This window comes from Bos mutus, chromosome 15, assembly GCF_027580195.1.
Source record: "Bos mutus isolate GX-2022 chromosome 15, NWIPB_WYAK_1.1, whole genome shotgun sequence".
NCBI classification, from domain to species: domain Eukaryota; kingdom Metazoa; phylum Chordata; class Mammalia; order Artiodactyla; family Bovidae; genus Bos; species Bos mutus.
Window position 1 is genome coordinate 63342980 of NC_091631.1, and position 18909 is coordinate 63361888.

At 37.2% G+C, this 18909-nt stretch overlaps 1 protein-coding gene across 1 annotated transcript in view; it reads right to left on the reverse strand.

Moving 5' to 3' along the window:
- The window catches only part of GUCY1A2 (guanylate cyclase 1 soluble subunit alpha 2), a 500240-nt gene that overhangs the window by 313896 nt on the left and 167435 nt on the right, over positions 1–18909 (reverse strand). Inside the window, exon 4 of the mRNA XM_070384284.1 lies at positions 15587–16302. Within this exon, the coding sequence (XP_070240385.1) occupies positions 15587–16302 (716 nt within the window). The remainder of the gene's footprint in view (positions 1–15586; positions 16303–18909) is intronic.

Below are 18909 nucleotides of genomic sequence, written 5' to 3' on the forward strand. Positions count from 1 at the left end.
TGAGGAAATTCAGTGGAGAAAAGAGGCTGAAATAAGGATAGCTCAGTGAGGAAATTCAGTGGAGAAAAGAGGCTGAATAATTCAGCCAGAAGGTAAGAGAAAGAACGACATGGTGAGACCAAGTTTTGGTGAACAAGGCCCGCACTTTATTTTCCAAAGTAGTTTTTATACCTTAAGTTATGCATAGAGGATAATGGGGGAAGGGGTAGAGTCATGCAGCAAGCCAGGCTTTCTTCCTGCAAACTTATCATATGCAAAAGCTTAGGTGATTTGCATCATCTTCTGGCCCGGAGGCCTGTTAACATTTTAAGACCCTTTCTTCAGAAAACTTATTTTTCTCTAAAGGTGATTGGTCAGGAGCCACCCTCCAAAAGCATTAGATAAAGTTGCATTCCTACAGAGCAAAGGTGTGGTGGACTATAACAAGAAAAAGAATTAACTCAAGGGTCCCAGGTTACAAACATTAAGGCTACTACTTACACCAATGCTATTAATCAATACACTGCCAGGGACACAGCAGGTAAGGGATATGGAAACTTAGCAGCAAACATTGGCCCAACAAGTGAAAATCCCTTCACCAATACAATTTCTAATCAACTTTTAACTACTCAAAAGAATCTGTGTTTAGACAGTTTAGAACATCTCATGCCTCTCGCAGTTGGGAGGCTCTGAACAATCACATGTGGCCGGAAAAACCTATTCAGGCAGGCTAGAGGATTTCCAAAGGAGTTTGTAGGTTAAACACTGTCACACCCAGGAATTATTAACTGGAGCTGTAAGCTAACTCTTTTTTCAGAGAGAGGTAATGGGGGACAGCCCCCCGTAAAGTCAGAGGTGTAGGTGAAAGCACAAAGCAGGAAGTAGGCAGACTCTGGTTTTGGGGCTAGATGCTCGAGAATTTCCAGGGGGACTCCTGAAGCTCGATCCCGCCTTTGCGTATGCCGAGCCTCCTTCCTCATGACCTTTGTCATGGGCGGAGTTCCTCACTGGCTCCCAGCAGTGATAGAATTCCAGTTGAGCTATTCCAGATCCTGAAAGATGATGCTGTGGAAAGTGCTGCACTCAATATGCAATATGCAATATGCACTCAATATGCAATATGCTGGCTCCCGGCACAATTTATTACTTTTTTTATTTCCATTACTCTCAGAGGTGGCTCATACAGGATTTTGCTTGTTCTCCCTATGTTTTCCTCTAAGAGTTTTATAGTTTCTGGTCTTATATTTAGGTATTTAAGCCATTTACAGTTTATTTTTGTGTATGGTGTTAGAAAGTATTCTAGCTTCTTTTACACATGGTTGACCAGTTTTCCCAGCACCACTTGTTGAAGAGATTGTCTTTTGTCCATTGTTTATTTTTGCCTCCTTTGTCAAAGATAAGGTATCCATAGATGTGTGGATTTATCCCTGACTTTCTATTTTGTTCCATTGGTACATATTTCTGTCTTTGTGCCAGTATCATAGTGTCTTGATGAGTGTAGCTTTGTAGTATACTCTCAAGTTAAGAAGGTTGATTCCTCCAGTCCCATTCTTCTATCTCAAGATTGCTTTGGCTATTCAGTCTTTTGTGTTTCCATGATGTACTTCATTACTTAGTCATGTCTGACTATTTGCAACCTCATGGATTGTAGCATGCCAGTCTCCTCTGTCCACGGGGATACTCCAGGCAAGAATACCACAGTGTGGTGCCATGCCCACCTCCAAAGGATCTTCCCAACCCAGGGTTTGAACCCAGGTCTCCCACTTTGCAAGTGGATTTGTTACTATCTGAGCCACCAGGGAAGCCCCAAAATACCAGCATCGGTAGCCTATCCCTTCTCCAGATGAACTCCCTTGCCCAGGAATTGAACCACGGTCTCCTGCATTGCAGGCAGATTCTTTACCAGCTGAGCTATCAGGGAAGCCCTTGTGTTTCCATACAAATTGAAATTATTTGTTCTATTTCTGTGAAAATACTGTTGGTAGCTTGATAGGGATTGCATTGAATCTAGAGATAGCTTTGGATAGTCGAACTCATTCAGTCATGTCCAACTCATTCAGTCATGTCCAACTCTTTGTGACTCCACGGACTGTACCCCACCAGGCTCCTCTGTTCATGGGGATTCTCCAGGCAAGAATTCTGGAGTGGGTTTCTATACCCTCCTCCAGGGGATCTGCCCAATCCAGAGATCTAAACGTAAGACCAGAAACTATAAAACTGCTAGAGGAGAACATAGGCAAAACACTCTCCGACATAAATCACAGCAGGATCCTCTATGACCCACCTCCCAGAATATTGGAAATAAAAATAAATGGGACCTAATTAAAATTAAAAGCTTCTGCACAACAAAGGAAACTATAAGCAAGGTGAAAAGACAGCCTTCAGAATGGGAGAAAATAACAGCAAATGAAGCAACAGACAAACAACTAATCTCAAAAATATACAAGCAACTCCTAGCTCAATTCCAGAAAAATAAATGATCTGATCAAAAAATGGGCCAAAGAACTAAATAGACATTTCTCCAAAGAAGACATACAGATGGCTAACAAACACATGAAAAGATGCTCAACATCACTCATTATCAGAGAAATGCAAATCAAAACCACAATGAGGTACCATTTCATGCCAGTCAGAATGGCTGTGATCCAAAAGTCTACAAGCAATAAATGCTGGAGAGGGTGTGGAGAAAAGGGATCCCTCTTACACTGTTGGTGGGAATGCAAACAGTACAGCCCCTATGGAGAAGAGTGTGGATCTTCCTTAAAAAACTGGAAATAGAACTGCCATACGACCCAGCAATCCCACTGCTGGGCATACACACCAAGGAAATCAGAATTGAAAGAGACACGTGTACCCCAGTGTTCATCGCAGCACTGTTTATAATAGCCAGGACATGGAAGCAACCTAGATATCCATCAGCAGATGAATGGATAAGAAAGCTATGGTACATATACACAATGGAGTATTACTCAGCCATTAAAAAGAATACATTTGAATCAGTTCTAATGAGGTGGATGAAACTGGAACCTATTATACAGAGTGAAGTAAGCCAGAAAGAAAAACACCAATACAGCATACTAATGCATATATATTGAATTTAGAAAGATGGTAATGATAACCCTGTGTGCAAGACAGCATACAACCCTGTATGCAAGAGTCTTTTGGACTCTGTGGGAGAGGGAGAGGGTGGGATGATTTGGGAGAATGGCACTGAAACATATATAATATCATATAAGAAACGAATCGCCAGTCCAGGTTCAATGCAGGATACAGGGTGCTTGGGGCTGGTGCACTGGGATGACCCAGAAGGATGGTATGGGGAGGGAGGTGGGAGGGGGGTTCAGGATGGGGAGCATGTGTACACGCATGGCAGATTCATGTTGATGTATGGCAAAACCAATACAATATTGTAAAGTAATTAGCCTCCAATTAAAATAAAGAAATTTAAATTAAAAAAATATTTAATCTGTCCCTTCCTTGCCCTAACCCTATGGTACAAATTTACTTTCTACCTCTCTTATGGCATGTATTATTGTTATTTACGTACATACCAATACATTTGTCTGTCTAGGCTGTGAATACCTAAGTGATTGGAATCAAGTCTTACTTGTCTTTCTGTTTTTAGTAGGATGGATCAAATGAATGCTAAATGACCTGGGGGCAAGATTATTTATATTTTGTCTTTTTATTCCTTACATCACTCTGCATAGTTCCTCAGACTTAAGAGTTAACTATAAATATATATTTGTCAAATGTTGTAAATAAAAATATGCTTACACTTGGAGAGCTGAATTTTATTATTGAAGAATTTATGTTATTAAATCATATGTGATATTGCTAATTGTTATTGCTAAGTCACTTCAGTCGTGTCCGACTCTGTGTGACCCCATAGACAGCAGCCCACCAGGCTTCCCCATCCCTGGGATTCCCCAGGCAAGAACACTGGAGTGGGTTGCCATTTCCTTCCCCAATGCATGAAAGTGAAAAGTGAAAGTGAAGTCGCTCAGTCATGTCCGACCCTCAGCGACCCCATGGACTTCAGCCTTCCAGGCTCCTCCATCCATGGGATTTTCCAGTCAAGAGTACTGGAGTAGGGGTGCCATTGCCTTCTCCTATGTGATATTAGAAGGCTTTAAGAATTTTTTAAAAAGGCAGATCATAAAATTATATGGAAACACAAGGGATCTAGAACAGCCAAAACAATTTCAAAAAGGAATAAATTTGGAAGACTTAAATTATCCAATTATAAAACTTATTTTGATACAGTAATCAAAACATTGTGCTATTAGCATAAGGTCAGATATTTTAAAATAGAAAATAGGAAACCTAGAAATATTTTAGTCAATTAATTTTGACAAAGTTACAGAGGCAATTCACTGATGAAATAATAATTTTCTCAAAAACTGGTGAAACAATTTGACGTCTATGTGTAAAAAAAAAAAAAAAAAACAACAAAAATTTGGGCACTTATGACATACACAAAATATACCTCAAAATGTATCTGAAATCTAAATGTAAGAGCTAAGATTATAAAACATTTAGATGGAGGAAATATCTTTGATCCTGAGTTATACAAAAGTTTTATTAGATATCATACCAAAAGCATGATCCATAAAAGGAAATAATACTACCATCAAAATTTAAGCTTTTGTATTTCAAAGACAGCACCATTTGAAGTCAATATAATACCCAGAATGTATATTATTTTTAAGAAACTATAATTCAATAATAGGGAGATAAAAAACACAATTAAATACAGAAAAATATTGATTGTACATTTAACAAAAAAAAATATACTACTAGCTAATAAGCACAAGAAAAGATGCTTAACATCATTAGTCACCAGGGAAATGTACATTAAACCCCCTACCACTCAGAACTCACTAGGATGATTATGATCAAAAAGAGTGATAATATCAAGATCCAGTGAGAATATAAAGAAACTCAAACCTGCATACATTACTCGTGAAATGTGAAATGGCATGCCCTCTTGGGTAAACAGTGTGGCAATTTCTTTAAAAACTAAGCCATATACTTAACTTACCACATAGCAATTCCTCTCCTAGGAATTGGCCTAAGAGAATAGAAATATATGCAACAAAACTCTTGTATTCAAATGTTCATTGTAACATTATTAATAATAGCCAAAATATGAAAACAATCCAGTGTCCATCAACTCTTAAACAAACTGTGGTATATCCATGCAATGGAATACTGTTCAGTACTAAAAAGGAAAAAATAGCTTATACATGGTACAACATGAATAAACTTCAAAAACATCATGTCATACCCAAAAAAAAAAGACTACATTTTATGATAACATTTATTAGAAATGTGTAGAAAAGGCATCTACAGAAATGAAAGTAGATCAGTAGTTGCCTGGAGTTGGGAGTTAGAGCAGGGATTGACTGCAAATGGGCACAGGATTTTTGGTGTGAAAAAGTATTCTAAAATGGAGTCTTTATCATAGTTACACAATTAAATACATTTACTAAAAATAATTGTACCATATACTTATAAAAAATGTTAGTGTGAAAATAGAGAGCACCATTAAAAATCAGGAAGTAGACAACACACACAAAACATCTGTTCAAATTTTAATTTACTGAATCTGAAATCTACCAGACAAATAAAATAATACTGTTAAAAACAAAATGAACAATTAAAGAAAAATTCTCAACAATTTTTAACTAAAGGGGCTAATTTCCCACTCATCAAAACCTACACTAGAACTAAATATCTGAAAGTAAGGGCACTTTCTTTTGTAATTTCAAAGATGTAGACTTTCTTGCCAACAAAAATAAAAACACAGCAAAATGCATATATTAAGCATGAGGATTACTATAAGGAATATATAATTCACCATGCAATCACCTACCTTGTCCTTTAAATATACAGAATAAGTAACTATACAGTAATATAACATACAGAATAAGTAACTATATAGTAATATAACATCTACTATATAGTAATTTTAACATTACTGGCATTAAAAAGAATCAAGAAAAAATACCAGGATAAGTGTCAGTAATATCTGCATTATAATTTCAATTTGGAAGTAGTGATATCAAGGCGACAGAGTAAGTGGATGTGGCATTCATCTCTCCCCAACAAACACATCAAAAATAAATACGTATGTTGACTAATTCTCACTGAAAACTAACTCTAGACTAGCAGAAGGACTCCTGTTCAAACAAGAGTGTAAGGAAAATAAATATGCAATTGAGCAGGAAGGGAAGAGAAGCAATTGAGTTTGGATTTGTGTCCAGGGAGGGGACTCGGATAAAAAGGGCAATTACATGAGCCGACACTCAGGTGAAAACCCTGGAGAGTAAGCATGTGAAGCCACAGGCTGGGCATCCCAGTCCTGGACCTATGTGGAGAAGATACATCCCCTAGTCTAGGTGCAGGTCCACTGCAACAAACAGAAAGTTAAGAAAAAGACTGGATTCTGTTCCTGAAGTGTGCACACATGCTAGCTAATCCTTGAGGCAGGTCAGAGATAGGTCTGCTCTGCTGGGGATCCTGCAACTGACTCTCAACATGCCCCCAAATGAGCAAAGTGAACACCCTACTCTTGCTTATTCCATGTCACAGCATGGCACTGAATCTAGGGTGAGAAGGACCAGAGAAAAGATTTGACCATGGGACATGGAGGCAACCCAGTCCCAAGAAGGAAGTTGGTGCTTCTTCAAGCAGTACCTCAGAAGCAGCCCAGATATCTGATGGTGAGCACTAGACCACAGCTAACCCAACACACACCAAGAATCCACCTAGGACCCCACTGGCCCAGGAAAGAAGCTTCACAGCAGAGTGGGGATGGTGGAAGCAGAGGGTAATGATTTTCTGTGAGTAACAAAGGGGACTGGCACCAGAGGCTGTAGACACCTACACATGCAGTGCATCAGACCTCTGGGCACTATGCAACTCCTCTGATGCAAAGTTTCTGGCCAGAGAGAGGGGAAATATGTACCTAACAGAGCCACACAGAGAAGGCAATGGCATCCCACTCCAGTACTCTTGCCTGGAAAATCCCATGGATGGAGGAGCCTGGTGGGCTGCAGTCCATGGGATCGATAAGAGTCAGACACAACTGAGCGACTTCACTCTCACTTTTCACTTTCACCCATTGGAGAAGGAAATGGCAACCCAGTCCAGTGTTCTTGCCTGGAGAATCCTAGGGACGGGGGAGCCTGGTGGGCTGCCCTCTATGGGGTCGCACAAAGTCGGACACGACTGAAGCAACTTAGCAGCAGCAGCAACAGAGCCACAACAAGGCCAACCTTCAAGGCTTCTGCTCCTGGAACTTGAGACAAAACTTCTACCTCTGACAGCGCAGTGATGGCCACTGAGCAGAGAGGAAGTCCCACTTCATACACAGTGCTGTCTCTAGCCACTCTATCTGGACCCCCACCAGTCATTATATAACAAGGTGATAGACACCAGCACACATCTAGGAAAGATGTGATTGTTGTCCATGTCAAGTTCAGTCCTCCCATCAAAGGTGCTGAGCATACACACTTTGCATAGATATGTTTCCATATAAGAAAAAACCAGTCCATTCTAAAGGAGTGGTGTTCTTTGGAAGGAATGATGCTAAAGCTGAAACTCCAGTACTTTGGCCACCTCATGCAAAGTGTTGACTCATTGGAAAAGATTCTGATGCTGGGAGGGATTGGGGGCAGGAGGAGAAGGGGATGACAGAGGATGAGATGGCTGGATGGCATCACCAACTCAATGGATGTGAGCTTGTGTGAACTCTGGGAACTGGTGAGGGACAGGGAGGCCTGGGGTGCTGCATTTCATGGGTTCGCAAAGAGTTGGAAACGACTGAGCAACTGAACTGAACTGAAGAAAATACCTTCAAAACTGCAATAGGTAACTGTCTCAACTAAAGTCATAGAAGTACAGAAAGGTAACTAAAGTTAAAAGGCAAAGGAACTACTCTTAATTGAAAGTGAAGTGAAGTCACTCGGTCGTGTCTGACTCCTTGTGACCCCATGGACTGTAGCCTACCAGGCTTCTCTGTCCATGAGATTTTCAAGGAAAGAGTACTGGAGTGGGTTGCCAGTTCCTTCTCCAGGGGATCTTCCCGACCCAGGGATTGAAACCAGGTCTCCCACATTGTGGGCAGATGCTTTACCCTCTGCACCACCAGGGAAGCCCTCTTAACTGAAAGGGCCAGAGTAAACCATTGAAAAAAAAAATACTGAAACAAACAATTCACCAGATAAGAATCCAAAACATTGATAATAAAAATGTTAACTGTATTAGGGAGAAGAAATGATCTAAACACTGATCATTTCAACAAGGAACTAGAAAATATAAAAAGACCCAATCAGGAATGAATAATACAATAGTTGAAATAAAAATCATACTACAAGGAATTAATAGCAGACTAAGTGATACATAAAGAAAGCTGAACACTGAAGAATTGATGCTTTTGAATTGTGGTGTTGAAGACTCTTGAGAGTCCCTTGCACTGTAATGATATACAACCAGTTTATCCTAAAAGAGATCAGTCCTGAATATTCATTGGAAGGACTGATGCTGAAACTGAAGCTCCAAAACTTTGGCTACCTGATGCGAAGAACTGACTCGTTAAAAAAGTCCCTGAGGCTGGGAAAGACTGAAGGGGATGACAGAGGATGAGATGGTTGGATGGCATCACCAACTTGATGGACATGAGTTTGAGCAAGCTCTGGGAGTTGGTGATGGACAGGGAGGCCTGGCACGCTGCAGTCCATGGGGTCACAAAGAGTCAGACATAACTGAATGACTGAATTGAACTGAACTGAAATGATACAGAAGGAACATGGAAATGATATGGAAAACAGAATGATGGAAATCACCGAATCAGAAGAGCAGAGAGAAAAAGAAATCTCAGAAAAAGAAATTAAGAGATTTTTAAAACAATGTTAAGCATTCCAAAATTTACACTACAGGTGTCCAGAAAGGAAAAAGAGAGGGAAGGGGATTGAAAATGTATTTGGAGAAATTATGACTGAAAACTTCCCAAACCTATAGAACGAAGTAGATATCCAGGCACAGGAATCACAGAGTTCCAAATATGATGAACCCAAACAGACCTGGACCAAGATATATTATAATTGAAATGGCAAAAGTTAAGGAGAGAATTCCAAAGACAGCAAGATACAAATAAAGATACATATGAAATATATATATGAAAATAAATATATATATATTTATATGAAAGATGTAAATGAAACCCTCATAAGGCTTTCAGCTAATTTCTCTACAGAAATTTTACAGATCATAAGGACTATATGTATGCTGTCTACAAGAAACTCACTTTAGACCTAAAGACTCATATAGACTGAAAGTGAGAGGATAGAAACATATATTCCATGCAAACGGGAAGCAAAACAAAGCTGGAGTAGCAATACTCATATCAGACAAAATAGACCTTAAAATAAAGAAAATTTCAAGAGATAAGGAAAGACACTACAACATGATCAAGGGTTCAATCCAAGAGGAAGTCATAAAAATTTTCAGTATCTATGTACCCAACATAGGAGCACCTCAATACAAAAGTCAAACACTAACAGACATAAAAGGAGAAATTGACAGTAACACAAGAACAGTAGGAGACCTTAACACCCCACTCACACCTATGGACAGATCATCAAAACAGAAAATTAATAATGAAACACATGTCTTCAATGATATATTAGATGGGATGGATCTCATTGATATCTTCAGGACATTCCATCCAAATGCAGAAGAATACAGCTTCTTCTCAAGTGCACATGGAACATTCTCCAGGATAGACAACATCTTGCATCACAAATCAATCCTTGGTAAACTTAAGAAAATTGAAATCATATCAAGCATTTTCTCCAACCACAATGCTATGAGACTAGATATCAATTACAAGGAAAAAACTGTAAGAAACGGAAACACATGGAGATTAAACAACACGTTTGTAAATAACCAACAGGTTACTAAAGAATCAAAAGGGAAATAAAAAAATTCTAAAAACAAATGACAATGAAAATATGAGAACTCAAGTCCTATGGGATGCAGCAAAAGCAGTCCTAAGAGGGAAGTTTATAGTAATACAATCCTACCTCAAGAAACAAGAAAAACATTGAATGACAACCTAGTTTACACCTAAAACAACTGGAAAAAGAAGAACAAAAAACCCCTCAAAATTAGTAGAAGGAAAGAAATCATAAAGATCAGAGCAAAAATAAATGAAAAAGAAATGAAAGAAACAATAGTAGAGATTAATAAGACTAAAAACTGATTCCTTGAGAAGATTAAAAAAAAAAAAAAATGGACAAACCTTTAGCCAGACTCATCATGAAAAAAAGAGAGAAGAATCAAATCAACAAAGTCAGAAATGAAAAAGGAGAGGTTACAACAGACAGTGTAGAAATACAAAGGATTGTAAGAGACTCTAACGGAGAATTCTATCAAATATTTTGAGAAGAGCTAATGCCTGTCCTTCTAAAACTCTTTCAAAAAATTGCAGAGGAAGGAACACTTCCAAACTCATTCTACAAGGTGGATACCTGATACCAAAACCAATTCATAGACAACACAATAAAAGAAACCTACATGCCAATATCACTGATGACATAGATACAAAAATCCTCAAAAAATTTTAGCAAAGAGAATTCAGCAACACATCAAAAAGCTCATACACCATGGTCAAGTTGGGTTTATTCCAGGAATGCAAGGACTCTTATTATATGTAAATCAATCAATGTGATACACCATATTAACAAATTGAAAGAGAAAAACCATATGATAATCTCAATAAATGCAGAAAAAGCCTTTGATGCTATTCAGCACCAATATATGATTAAAACTTCAAAAAATGGACATAGAAGGAACCTTCCACAACACAATAAAGACCATATATGATAAGCCTATAGCAAATTTTATTCCCAATGGTGAAAAGCTGAAAGCATTCCCCCTAAGATCAGGAACAAGACAAGGGTGTCCACTTTCATCACTATTATTCAACATAGTTCTGGACGTCCTAGCTACAGCAATCAGAGAAGAAAAGGAAATAAAATGAATCCAGATCAGAAAAGAAGAAGTAAAGCTCTCACTGTTTGCAGATGACATGATATTATACACAGAAATCCCTAAACATAGTATCAGAAAATTACTAGAGCTAATCAGCGAATTTAGCAAAGTTGCAGGATATAAAATCAAGGCAGAGAAATCACTTGCCTTTCTATATACTAACAATGAAAAATCTGAAAGAGAAATTAGGGAATCAATCCCATTCACCACTGCAACAAAAAGAATTAAATATCTAGGCGTAAACTTACATAAGGCGACAAAAGAACTAAGCACAGAAAATTATAAGACACTGATGAAAGAAATCAAAGACGACATAAACAGATGGAGAGATATTCTATGTTCCCGGGTAGAAAGAATCAATATTGTGAAAATGCCTATACTGTCAAAGGCAATCTACAGATTCAGTGTTACACCTATCAAATTACCAATGATATTTTTCACAGAACTAGAACAAAAATTTCACAGTTCATGTGGAAACAAACAAACAAAAAAAACCCTGAATAGCCAAAGCAGTCTTCAGAAAGAAGAATGGAGCTGGAGGAATCAACCTTCCTGACTTCAGATTATACTACAAAGCTACAGTCATCAAGACAGTATGGTACTGGCATAAAAACAGAAATATAGACAAATGGAACGAGATAGAACGTCCAGAAATAAACCCATGCACCTATGGGTACCTTATTTTTAACAAAGGAGGCAAGAATATACAATGGGGCAAAGACAACCTCTTCAATTAATGGTGCTGGGAAAACTGAACAACTATATGCAAAAGAATGAAATTAGGACACTTCCTAACACCAAACACAAAGATAAATTCAAAATGAATTAAAGACCTAAATGTAAGACAAGAAACTATAAAACTCTTAGAGGAAAAGATAGGCAGAACACTCAATGACATAAATCACAGCAAGACCCACCCTCTATGACCCACCTCCTTGAGTAATGGAAATAAAGACCAAAGTAAACAAGTGGGACCTGATTAAACTTAGAAACTTTTGCACAGCAAAGGAAACTATAAGCAAGGTGAAAAGACAACCCTCACAATGAGAGAAAATAAAGCAACTGAAACAACTGGCAAAGGATTAATGTCCAAAATATACAAGCAGCTCATACAACTCAATACCAGGAGAACAAACAACCCAATCAAAAAGGAGATGAAGACCTAAACAGACATTTCTCCAAAAAAGACATACAGATGGCTAACAAAGTCATGAAAAGATGCTCAACATCTCTCGTTATTAGAGAAATGCAAATCAAAACTACAATGAGATATCACCTCACACCAGTCAAAATGGCCATCTCAAAAAGTCTACAAACAATAAATGCTGGCGAGGGTGTGGAGAAAAGGGAACGCTCTTGCACTGTTGGTGGGAATCTAAATTGATACACCCACTATGGAAGATGATATGGTGGTAGTGTTTTAGTTTCTAAGTCGTATCCAACTCTTGCGACCCCATGGACTATAGCCTGCCAAGCTCCTCTGTCCATGGGATTTTCCAGGCAAGAATACTGGAGTGGGTTGCCATCTCCTTCTCCATGGACCTTCCCGACCCAGGAATCAAACCAGGTCTCCTGCATTGCAGGTGTATTTTTTACTGGCTGAGCTATGAGGGAAGCCTAGAAGATGGTATGGAGATTCCTTAAAAAAGCTAGGAATAAAACCACCATATGACAGAGCAATCCCACTGCTAGGCAAATACCCTGAGGAAACCAAAATTGAAAAAGACACGTGTATCTCATTGTTCATTGCAGCACTGTTTACAATACCTAGAACATGGACGCATCCTAGATAGCCATCGACAGATGAATGGATAAAGACGTTGTGGTACATAAACACAATGGAATATTACTCAGCCATAAAAAAGAATGCATTTGAGTCAGTTCTGATGAGGTGGATGAACCTAGAACCTATTATACAAAGTGAAGTGAGTCAGAAACAGAAAGATAAATATTGTATTCTAATGCATATATACAGAATCTAAAAAAATGGTACTGAAGAATTTATTAACACGGCAGCAATGGTGAAAGAGACATAGATAATAGACTTATGGACATAGGGAAAGGGGAGGATAGGGTGAGCTGTATGGAAAGAGTAACATGGAATCTTACATTAGCATATGTAAAATAGCCAACTAGAATTTGCTGTATGACTCAGGAAACTCAAAACAGGTGTTCTGTATCAACCTAGAAGGGTGGGATGGGGAGTAAGATGGGAGGGAGTTTCAAAAGGAAGGGATATATGTATACCCATGGCTGATTCATGTTGAGGTTTGACAGAAAACAACAAAATTCTGTAATGCAATTATCCTTCAATAAAATAATAAATTAAAAAGAAAAAAAAAAGAAAGCTAGGGACTTTAATGATAGTCTATAAATAAAAAAGCAGACTCAAACAACCAATCCTATAGCATTTGTGACAAATAGTCTTCTAGTCATTATTAAGAAGATAAACCCAAATCATATTTCATGATGATGTTAGGCAGACCTGGTACTTCTCCAAAATTATTCAACCTACTGATCTCCAGTACTAACTTCCATAAGGCAAGAAGAGAGGTGAATGGATAGGAAGAATATTACAAAAGGAAAGGAACAATAATTATAACAGTGGTAGAATTAATAATAATGAGCATTTAATCAACACTTAACCCTGAAGCCAAGGATGTAAGAATTTTACATGGATTATATCATTTAATCTTTTCAAATAACTCTCTAAGATAGGCAGCCTAAGTTGTCAGGAAATAATTTAACTTAATCTTAATAACAGATTGAGCTCTTCCTGGTTGAAAATCAGATTCCCCTTTGCCTCTCTTTGGAAATCTATTAGATGCCTCTCAGTGACATTCTTGCTTCTGGTAATCAACACATGTCCTTAGACCTTATTACTGCAGAATAAAGATATAAATTCTCTGAAACTAAGATGATGACTACCTCATCAAATTGCTCACAGGAGTATTCTGCCTCTAGCTATATGGTTAACCCTAACTGACAACACAAAATGACAAAGATCATGGTTTAGTGAAAGCAATACAGTTCACTCTGAAAATGATTTACCATCATTCAGCTGTATGATTAGCTCTTGTTTTTTGTTGCTTTTCTTTTTGATGGAAGAGGGTGGTAGCTAACTGATAGTATGTGCATAGCCAAAATAGTTACATTCCAATGAAAGCCTTCACTGTAGACTAAAGAATAAATATCTTACACTGTTGAAAAATAGCACTTTCTTATAAAAGTCCAATATAAAACTGGAAACTTCAGACAACTATTAACAAGGCCAGCAATTACAGAAATCATGAATCAAGGCCAAATTTATCAACAGGGTCATCATTTTTAATTCTGATTTTCTTCTTTTCGTGTTTTAGAAAACTATAATTTTGACACTAAAATAACTGAAAAATATTACTCATCTGGTTAAGATTCCGTGTCATAACTTTATTGACTATAATTTTGTTTGGACTAACTGTAGCCTCCTGAATGTCTCATTCTAGCAAACCCAGGTGAATAAGCAGAAATGTAAACAGAACAAGAGGACTGCTATCCCTATTTTAAATAAAAATGCTGTCTATTGCTGGTTTATTTTTAAACCACCACTAACATATTTAAATTATAATTGGATCTTCTTAATGAGCAGTTTCCTATTATTGGAACTTGCAGGGGGCCTTGACATTTGAGTCATCCTCTCATTGTGTCTATTTTGTACTGTGACATACAAATTAAATAGACATACAAGCCAGATGAAATATAGGGGGGAAAACTTGAAGCAGTAACTTTAAATTAAATTAATTGTTCTAAAATCTATAAAGCAATCAACATTGACAACAATGTATTTTACTTCAAGCACATTTTCAATAATATTAACTTCAATTTTAAGGCCCAAAATGCTTCAAACCCTCCTAGCCAAATACTATACTTCTAGAAAGCAAAACCACCGCTTTAATATTCCTTAAATTTAAAAAATAGAATAATTCCAGTGTATTCTCTCAAGGAGTGAAAATGTTCTAAAGAAATGTTTCTTTTTCAACACTAAAATTTAATTATAAATTTTTATATAGGCACTTAATATATTGTTCTGCATATTAAGAAAAATAGGATGTAAACCAGAGTTCCTAGGTTGTGAAATTTAGAACATAACATATCAAAGTGTAGCTAGCTTTTACTTATATTTATTTAAGGATAAGGCAAGCAATTCCCACAATGTTGAAATGAGTCTTACTATTTCTCTCAGAGCTTGACTCAATCAGTGGAAATATTCGTGGATTTATAGTATCAGGTCTTTAGTAAATCCTATCATTTTTGTAATTACCATGGCTAGTAATAATAAATGTCTGCTTTTTATGTGATGAAATAGATTAATGAAACAGGCAGACAATATGCAAAATGGCTGGGAATAGGATCAAGTCTTTTTATATATATCCAGAAACCAGTAATTTTCTAAATGGCACTCTAGGTTCTCTTGCCTAAATAATTATAAGTACCGCCAGCATGTAATATACTAAAAGAATTATGAAATCTCCCAGTTCCTATCACCCATATCAACATGGCCACTTACCTTGTCTTTATTCTCAGTGCCAGAAGCCTCAGGCTTGGTCCTAATCACAAATGGGGTGGACAGGCGCAGCAGAACCCTTTCGAAGGTGGCATTAACCTTCGGAGAAATGATCTCAAAGCAGTCCTCAAACTTGAGCACTTTGTGAGTGTCACATCGGAGCTGCTTCCTTAGGCCTTCCCCCAGCTGAAGGACTGACATGTGGGGGTCAAACATCAAGTGAAAAGGGAAGGCTCTGCAGAAGGTGTTGATGCTAATTCTGAGGTCCGCAGGAACTTGGGATGTTCCCTGAGGAAGGTTCTTCGTGATATTAGCATTTGCACATTGTCTGATAAGGAAAGCGAGGCCATTACAATTGCCTGGGTTTGAACCATCAGAGCACAGTTTCTCAGCGACCTGGTTCACTTCCACATCCAGCCGATAGATCTTCTTTCCCGCAGCCTTAATCATTCCAAGCATTGCAAACCCCACAATGTGGTGAGGGTGGAAGTAGTGGAGTATAAGAGTACCTTCACGGAGCTCTTTGCATAGGAATGATGGTGACTCTAGAGTGGCCTGTTTTCCAAAAGAAGTTCTAATATGTTCCAACAAAGCATCAAAGCCATTAAAAAAGTCCTGCAATGTGCCACCTACAGCTCGAAGGACTCTCTCATTGTCATCAAAGCATATATTAAAGAACTCCTCACCAAATCTTTCTTGGATTTCCTCAAACTTCAAACCTAGGGGTAAATGGAAGCAAATGTTAAAAAGATATAATACAAGTAATTGAATTTATAGCTTCTTAAATGTTTATCAGAAGAGTAGCTAGTGACCAAAGCAAGAGAAGCAGTCCCCTTGGGTACACAAATTTCCCCAGTAGGTTAAGTCATTCATTTTGATTTAGAGAAAGTAAATTTCAGTTCATCTTCTGGATGCTTCTAAGACGTTAATGAGCATAAACATTTTGTTGTTGTTTGATTTTAAATATTTTTAGAGTAGTTTTAGATACATAGGAAAACTTAGTTGAATATAAATATATTGTCCATGTACCCCCGTTCACTTCCCGCACACAACCTCCTCCCCTGGAAACTATTGATATTGCACACTACAGTGGTACATTTGTTACAATCAATGAACCTATATTTATATAACATTATCATCCAAAGTTCCTAGTTTACTTTAAAACAAAGTTCATAATTTTCACTCTTGATGTTATATGTCCTTGAGTTTTGAAAAATGTGTAATAATATGTGCCCACCATTTTAGTATCATGCAGAGTAGTTTTGCTGCCTTAAAATCCGTTGTGCTCCACCTATTCATTCCTGGGTCCCCTCAACCCGTGGAGCATGATCTTTTTAAAAGCTGCTAATCTAGCTGTTTTTCAATATTACATCCCATTTGCTGTAATTACCATGAATATTATATTTTACTTAGCAATTTCCTTCACCACTGAATAATTTTTAAGAGGCTATTATGTCCATTCAATATTATTATTTTAATTATCACAATTCATTTGCTAAATGGGAAATATAACCAGAGAGGGACTCTATGGTACACAAGCAGAGACAAGCACCAGGTTATCTTGAACAAACAGAATTGCTTAAGTTACAATAGTAATCTCAAAGAAAACATGCAGGTCAGCTAGACCCCAGGAAGGAAGAGACAAAACAAGGAATTAAAAATGTGGAATGATCTGCATTCATTCTTTCATTCACAAAAACTAAAGCAGACAAAACTAGAAAAGGAATCTGACCAGACAGAGTTAAAAGTCTTTGTTTTCTCAATTCATACTTATTCCCAGATGCCATGGCAAAAGGAAATCTACTTTTTAATAATGGAATTATAATGATAAATAAATATACACAATGCATTATATAGTAATTTCAAGCAGGATCATATATGATCTATCAATAGTAAGATCCACCCTGAGGAAGAACATTGCACAGATGAAAGAGTTGAGTTTGTATCGTAAATAAACCTTCTTTGTAGAGTTACCCTATTGCTTCTTCTTTGACTTTGGCTGAAATCAGTTATATGTTGTTTACATATACTCATATTTTGTTTCTTATCTATCTCATCTTATAAGGAGGTCCCAAAAATCTGACAGGAAAAGCCAGGTCCCTTTGCTAGGGTCCTGTTAGAATGCAAACCAGTCTATGTTGTCTGTGGCTTAGTTTGCTATTCCCTATAAGTTCTCCCCATCCAGAAGTGAGGGGATAAAACAGAGTCAGTAATATTGTTACAAAACATAGTCCAAATACATTATATATTTTTGAAAGCTTACTATAGAGTCTAAATATTGTGAGAGCCAAGTTAAGAGGTTGGTTTGACAAAAAAGTTCTTAAAATCCATGTAAAATGAGAAGTAGAAAGTCTAAGCTAAAAACAGTATCTTTATTAGTATTTCAGATATATTTTAGTTTAATATATTTGACAGAAGCTGAGAAAGTCACCTGCTAGGATAAAAATATCATCACTCATCTCATATTGTCATGTTACTAGACTGAACTTCAACATATGTTGTATTCACTAACAATAATGCCAGTCAGAATTGATAATAATAGCAATTTTCTGTCTAGTTCTCAAGTGTGAAAGAAAGAAAACAAGATAGATGATATTCACTGAATCTGGCTCCTTCTCCAACTGCTCCCTTGAAACTGTTTTTGTAATTAGTTAATCCAATATATCATATTTTGTCCTTATCTTATTTAACATTGGTTGCTTTTTTTTTCCCTTTAGTTTGACAGTGTTCATCTTCTCTTTCTCCTAAATCTCTCTTCTCTCTCGGATTATAAACCATTATCTCCTGGTTTGATTACTAGCTGTCTGAAATGCCCTTCCCTAAAACTTCTTGCTAAAATCCTTACATCATCACCACTATACTGTAACTAAAAAATTCTAATACAAATTAAACTTATGTTCCTTTAATGACAATATTCACTGTTACTATTTTTTTTTAATTATTAATTTCTTGTTGTTGTTCAGTCACTCAGTCATGTCCGACTCTTTGTGACCCCATGGACTGCAGCATGCCAGGCTTCCCTGTCCTTCACCATCTCCCGGAGCTTGCTCAAACTCACGTCCACTGAGTAGGTGATGCCATCCAAACATTTCATCCTCTGTCATCACCTTCTCTTGTCTTCAATCTTTCCCAACAACAGGGTCTTTTGTAACGAGTCAACTCTTTGCATTAGGTGGCTAAAGTATTGGAGCTTCAGCTTCAGCATCAGTTCTTTCAGTGAATATTCAGGGTTGATTTCCTTTAGGATTGACTGGTTTGATCTTCTTAATTTAGTATTTAATTCTTATTAAATATGAAATTCATTGTAAATAAAATTGTTATAATCT